Source organism: Scomber scombrus, chromosome 16, assembly GCF_963691925.1.
Source record: "Scomber scombrus chromosome 16, fScoSco1.1, whole genome shotgun sequence".
NCBI classification, from domain to species: domain Eukaryota; kingdom Metazoa; phylum Chordata; class Actinopteri; order Scombriformes; family Scombridae; genus Scomber; species Scomber scombrus.
This window is the reverse complement of record NC_084985.1, coordinates 27,683,519-27,690,431: the sequence shown is the minus strand read 5'-3', so window position 1 is coordinate 27,690,431 and position 6,913 is coordinate 27,683,519. Positions and strand designations below refer to the sequence as shown.

The following is a 6,913-nucleotide window of genomic DNA, read 5'->3' as shown; positions in this document are numbered from 1 at the left end:
CCACAATCACACTTTTCACTGCTCTCTATCAGCCACACAGTATTTCTTTAAAAGCGGACACATTTTAAAATTAAGAGGTAAAATATACACTCACTGGCCACTTTATTAGGTACACCTGTGCTATCTAATTCAATCCAATACAACAGCTTTGATATCAATTCTTCAATTTTTTGAAGTTTATACATTTTCAGTTTTTGTTAATATTGTCAATGTTAATCCAACCTTATACACCACCATCAACCAGTATGACCTCAATAATTAAATAAATGATAATAATTAATAAAGTTGAATTATCACCTTCCTGACAACAAACTTAATAGATGTAGAATTTATATCAGAGCTGTTGTGTAAAAACTGAGTAATTTCTTAAAACAGCTGGTCACTGTAGTTTTGATCACGTTACTCAAACAGGAGGACATAGTGCATTTGTTGGGGACTATTTTCAGCAGCGGATGAATCCACATTTGGTGCTCTGGTGAGTATTTCTAGACAGATGTTTATTTGACAACAATAAAAGAACATGCAAGGCTGCAGTCACTCAGTCATGGCTTACTACTCAATTATATGTGAGGATAAAAATACAAAATAAAGCTCATTTCCATTGTTCCATCCTCTCAGGGGAAACGGGGGTAGTCGGGCAAGAGTGGTTAAAACAAATGCAATAACAATAAACAAAAACAGGAAAAATCAGACAAGTAAAACAAACTCATAATTGGGTTTTCATCAACCATACAAATTTCCTTCATAGGGAAATTCAAAATGTCAACCCTTCAGAGTTATTGGGTGATATTACATGACTTTCTTTTGTTTTTGTGACTTTTTTCAAAATGTTTATGTTGCAAATCAAAGTCAATGAAGTTACCATATGTGGTTCCTCGACCGGTCCGGGATAAAATATTTTCCAAAAAGTCTATACATAAAAATCCACATGGTTCTACAACCTCACAGAGAGGCATGGGGAGGATATTTTGGATGTTTACAGAAGTTACCAAATATAGTTTTTTGCCTGATAAAGGGTTAAAAGCACTGTTTCTTCAGAGACACTAGAGATCTGCTCCACAGAACTGTTGAATCTGAAAACAATGTTGTTTGTAAACCTATAGTTATGATGACGTCTGATGAGACTCTCATATAGTTAGTTAAATAACCAGGAGCTATGGTCTTATTGTTTTGTAACTCATTATTCTTCTTTCCACAGTGAGGTAATTAAGGTTTTGGAAGTGTCCCAGTTCTATGAGGAAGTTGAATTCTAATAAACTTGTTTGAGCAGCTTGCTTTTAATGAGCTGTGGGAAGCTGCTCAACCACAAGGTGGCAGTATAATCAAAGTGACAATTCTGTGTGGAACTCAAAAGAAAGGACAGTGTGTGTTCATGGTAATAGAAGACGATGTCACCCTGTGTAAGAGTGTGGCTCAGTGATGTGTTTTTAAAGGTTTCTGGAGAACAACAGAGCTCTATGGCACAGAGGAAGAAGATATTTCACACCAAAAACTATTGAGTGTGTATCTTATTGTTTCTACTGTTTCTACTGGCAGAAAAGACTGACACAAATTCATCTTTCAGTTATTTAATGGAGGGAAACAAAGTTCCAGGACTCCCTTGAAAAAGGAGATCTTGTAATCTCACAGTGACTGTTAAAGTGATTAGTGAACATACAGTCTGCAGTGTTCATACTGTCAGTTTATGAACTCAGTGCTCAGTTGAAGGTGAAACCCTTCCAGATGTTCTTTCAGTTTCTCCCTCACATCTCTCATTTCCACTGATGTGCTGTTGATAACAGAATTCTGGTCCCCTTGTTCATCATCACACACTGTTTCACCGCTGTTCTCTGTCAGGAGTCCAAAGTCTCTTTTCAGATCTACTTCTGACACCAGTATGGTTTGTGCTTCGTCAGCAACTCCTTCCATATTCAGAAAGCTTTGTAATCCATCTTTGGCAGGGACGGGAACCAGGATGACCTGTCCATCTGCGTCGTCCTGTATCCAAAACAGCTGTTGCTGCTGCAGGTCCACATGATGATCCTGACCCATGCTTTCAGACTCTGTTTCACACATGTCAGAGAGCAGCAGCTCCTGCTGAGAGCCTAAAAACTGCACACTCTGCTCACCAGTACCACACAGAGACACTGCAGCAGGATTCACATGCTGGAGAACTTGAGTTTGGAGCAGGACCTGTGAATTTGTTACATTTGAGTCACTGGTTTCTACTATTTTACCAGGAGATCTGTCCAGTCTGACTATCTGTATTTCTTTGTTGTTTTCAGCTGTGTCACAGGTGACAGTCTCCACACCTCTCTGGATCATCAGAGAGTCTTCCTCCACTGTTGGCTGAGCATCTTTCCTTGTCTTTGAAACCCTGTGTGCTGGCTCCCCATCACCCTGCACCTGCCCTCTTCCACAGTAAGAGCAGCAACCTTTCTCCTCTTCAGACCAGCTGTTGGTATCTGCAAGAAAACGACCCACAAATTCCATCTGATCCCCAAATCTGTCCTCAAATAACCCTGTGTCTTCAGACTTAGCATCAGTCTCACTGTCCAGGCTGTGACCTCCTCTGCCTGATCTGTTCTCCTCTCCTGGTGTCCAGCTCCCTCTGTCCTTAGAACCGTCTCGTGATACGAGCAGAGTGTGCTTCAGCCGTTTGTCACGGAGCCTCAGCATAGTGCTGCGCAGGCGGTTCTCCCTTCGTCTGGCTGCGTGGAGCTGTCGTAAAGCCTTCTCTAAGCAGTCGATAGCCTGGTCGTAACGTCTTCTCCACAGCAGGGGGCAGAGCTGGGCATAGCTGTGCTCTTTGGGCAGGTAGAAGCCTGGAGGAGGCGGCAGGCGCCTCATGTAGCGTGATGGGGAGACAGAGCGAGACACTGGTGGTGGTGAAGAGCTATGTTCTTGCTGTGAGAGCTGCTCCACCTCTGCTGTCTCTTGAGAAGATGCGGGTGTGTCGTCATTAGTCTCATCAGCTGCTGCCGCTGACCTCTGGACTGTGTCTTCTTCTGTAGTTTGACCCTCCTTCTCCTGCTGAGTGTTCGGCTTACCTGAGCGCGGACGCTTCCTACAGAACAAATAAAGATACAGGCTCCATTAGTGTTTCCTTCACATGGTAGAACATACACACATGACTGTAATGTATGACAGGTATGACACACAGGTGACAAATGTTCACATCCAGTTGTTAGTACTCTATCAGTATGACAGCTAATGCAGTATAGTGTACTTTGTATCGCTGTGAGGTTCCTGGGCTAACACTAACATTAGATCTTACAGCTTCTACTTGTATAATAACTGCAGGCCAGTACTGTATATTGTTGTGGTTATACTGTTGTTTTCTCTTGCTCCACAATGTGATTAAGCTCCCCTCTGGTGTGATAAAGTCATGAATTAAAAACATTATTAAGTGTGTACTGGAGAGTGCTGCTGTCTAAGGCCCCAAACTTTCTCCACACAAACACTGAAACACAAATGGCAGCGCCTGGCTGACTCTTAGGCACTGGTGGAGACAGTATAGGTTAGTTCAACTAATCAAAGTGTTTCAACGACTGCAGTAGCAATCAAATTCAGAGTCAAACAGGATCATGTGTTCAGTAAGTCTACCAAAAAATAACAGTAAAGGCTGCAAATTCTGAGGCATCCTGGTGGCCTCGTGTTTAAGAGACACAACATATCACCCTGACGTCCCTGGTTCATTTCTGGTTAGGGACCTAAGTGTCAGTAGGGCTATAGATAAAATCAAATATCACAATCACAATATTTGTGACTAAATACCTGGACATTGATATCGCAACAATATTGTAGAGATGACAATTGATGCTTTTACAAAATATTTACACAATAAGATTTTTGATAAATAATCATCAGTAAAGTGGATATAATGACAAAGTGGGTAAAGGCAAATAATAGAACAGCTAGAACAATCTTCATCAAAATATCCAAATTCTAAGATAATATCTAGTGTCATATCATGACATCGATATCATATCGATATATTGCCCAGCCAGACTCTCAGTCTTATTTTAACTGTAAAATATTTTGGCACTTTGTTGAAAAAAAGTGCAGTACAAATAAACACTGCAGGAACAACTCGTAAAAACTGAACAGGGTCTGCTTGTACTTTTAAGATTCTGCTTTGCCTGCATGTTAAAAATAAATCCACTGCTGCCAGAAAAGAGGCATTAATAGACAATAATGAACAGATTGGCATGTTATATGTGAAATGATATCTCAATATCATTTTACAAGCTTAACTTTTAGACTCAGTCTTGAGCCAGCACACAAGTGAGGCTCATGAACTGCTGAACAAGGTTGATGAGTACTTCCAAACTCTGGCTCTGTATCCGTTCTGTTTACCTGACAGGAACATCTTCTTGTTTCGGAGGGTTTTTTGATCTTTTGCTTCTGGTTGTTGAAGTGTAATCAAACACTGTAGGCAGTGCATCTTCTTTCAGTCTTCTGATCCCACTGTGAGTGAAAAGGTCAAACAGATTTTAGGCTGCTGTTTTGAAACCATCAGCGACATATTTTGCACCAACTGTCAATAATAGTAGCCTGACATTGCCAGACCAATTCATAAATGTAAATTAGTGTAAGGCCTTTCAGTTCATTTTGGATTTCTACAGGGTGTTATCAACAGGCTCAGACCAAAACTTGGCCTGCAGAAAAAATGTCCAGTCCGGTTTGTTTAATACTGTTGTTATAGTGGATTCAACTGACTGTTCCACATCAATGTCTCAATGGTGCTCCTCTGTACAGTCATCATATCAAATCTGCCACGTATTAGATAAACAGTCGTGATTAGCCAATCTGTCTAAACAGGAGTGAAGCCAGACGCAGAGTAAATACAACGTGACAATACAACACCATAACTACAATAACACAAGAATGATATGACCGCTGAACTCTGAGTCTACACACCTGATTCCAGTTAGCTCAAAGCTCTCTGGGGTGAAGTGTTTGGAACAAAAGTAGACAAAGTCAGTCTGAGGATCCCAGGAGTCTGTACGGTGAGAGTTACTGATCCAAAGGTTCCTCCTAGTTGCTCCTTTTGGTAATCTGGCCATCACGAAGACAAATTATTATTAGAAGTATATGTTATGTAAAATGTCCTAAAACCTTTAAAATTGTGTAAAATGCTCACTTGTGAAAGGTGATACCACCACTACGAGTATCACGGTTGTCCCGAGATTTGCAGCCGCCTGCTGAGCAATGTCTGGGCATCTGAAAGTGATGCAGAGAGCAGAAAATAGTAGTCAAATATAAATGTTTTGACATGTGTCATTTATGTGAAGTAATGATTACATGAAGTAATGAAAGACAAAGAACATTCTGTTTGAGAATTTTGACTAAAACACTGCTTTGTAATTTTCATGAAACTCAGGTTTGTTTAGTATGTTCCAGGTTTGATTTTCTAACTCTCTCAACAATCTCATAGCATGCATTTCATGACAGTTGGTACTAACACATGCAACATGCAACTACTCATCATGGTGGACAAACTGTATGAACTATTTATCTTTTATCAGGTTTGAGGTCTTGAATGGTTATTAAACTTATTTCGTTGGTTTAAAAGGTACTATAAGTCATATTTGATGGTAATTATTTTTGAATGACCATATCTGGTGCTGATTAGTGATAGTCACTGCTGTGTTGCTCAATCAACTAGATGTTCCAGACAGCTGATCATTTCATGGGACTACTTTCTAATTCTTTTTTTCTGCACGGGTCACTTTCTCACTCACTTCTAATTATTTGTCTTAGTTGTGACTCTTGCTTCTATGTGTGTTGCTGCTTTTTTGTAACGTTACGGTCACTTGATGGCACTGTTCCCTTCTTTCAATGCTGCTCTTCACTTCAGCAATAAAGTTAAGGGGAAAAAAAGTTGACATCTTTTTTTAGTGTCTCTACGTGAAGACAGTGTGATGTTTCTGTTAACTCCATGGAGAATGACTGGGAATGAAAACACACACGTCATTGTGTAGTATTAAACGTGTAGCTTGTGTTAATGGACGTAGTGATGATTGGTTTAAGCTCATGTGATTCTCAAGAGTAACAACTTGATATTAAACTATCACTTTACTCACATTAAGTTTAGAGAACATACAATGAAACGTTTAATAACACTTATTATCATTCATCGTCTGCTGCTTGACTTTACCAGCTAATGTAGCTTATATAACAAGCTAGCCACGAGCTAGCGACAAGCTAACCGCTCGTGAACGTCATGCACATGGCTCGTGCCATTGTTTAGTCTTATTACCAGTGTATTTCAAACACAGTGCATGATGATATGATGATTAATAATGCTAAATATATTACCACTGCACGGTTTTTCGACCTCACGAAGATGGCTGATCTGTTCTTCTTCCACCTTCTTCCTAGTTTTCCTCCTCCTCTTTTTTTTGAAAGTTAAAACTTTATTTAAAAAATGCAGCACACATCTAAACAGTATTCGAATATACGACAACGCAAAGAGCTGAGAACAAACACACATCACTAAACAAACACACTCACTTCAACTATCATTTATTATATTGAATGCATTAATATACAACCACATGCAGTTTTAAGTCAATTGTTACACTGATCTTTCATTGTTTAACTGATCATTTTAATTGTAGGCTACATTTACATTTCAGATTGAATGTGTTTTATGATAAAATATAACTCAATAAACACATTACTTTTGATTAAATGAGTGACTGTGAAGCTTTGTGTTTGACCTCAGTGTGTAATTATGTCTCATTGACATATTTCAGAAGTCTATGAGTTGATAGTATTTCCACCAAAGAGACGTTTCCCCTCAAAACTTCACACATCGTTTCATTTAAATAACTGTTTAGATGATCCAATATTTCACAAAAAAGCTAACATGACAAATACGTTTAAAATACAGATACAGATTTGTGTTGCAGAAACATGGTTTAAG

At 39.3% G+C, this 6,913-nt stretch overlaps 1 protein-coding gene across 1 annotated transcript; it reads right to left on the bottom strand.

Moving 5' to 3' along the window:
- Positions 1-1,588: 1,588 nt before the first annotated feature.
- thap7 (THAP domain containing 7) lies at positions 1,589-6,357 on the bottom strand. The gene is made up of 5 exons (XM_062435480.1): positions 6,304-6,357; positions 5,126-5,205; positions 4,903-5,040; positions 4,339-4,449; positions 1,589-3,070 (listed from the first exon to the last, which is right to left on the bottom strand). The coding sequence occupies exons 2-5, from the start codon at positions 5,203-5,205 to the stop codon at positions 1,678-1,680; spliced, it is 1,722 nt and encodes a 573-aa protein (XP_062291464.1). The 5' UTR covers positions 6,304-6,357; the 3' UTR covers positions 1,589-1,677.
- Between the last annotated feature and the right edge of the window lie 556 nt (positions 6,358-6,913).

Excerpts from the sequence above, each read along its gene's own strand:
- thap7 (XM_062435480.1), bottom strand. The coding sequence starts at position 5,205 with ATGCCCAGACATTGCTCAGCAGGCGGCTGCAAATCTCGGGACAACCGT. Across the intron at positions 5,041-5,125 it reads GGTGGTATCACCTTTCACAA|ATTACCAAAAGGAGCAACTA; the intron begins GTGAGCATTTTA and ends CGTGATGGCCAG. Across the intron at positions 3,071-4,338 it reads CAAGAAGATGTTCCTGTCAG|CCTGTATCTTTATTTGTTCT; the intron begins GTAAACAGAACG and ends ACACTAATGGAG.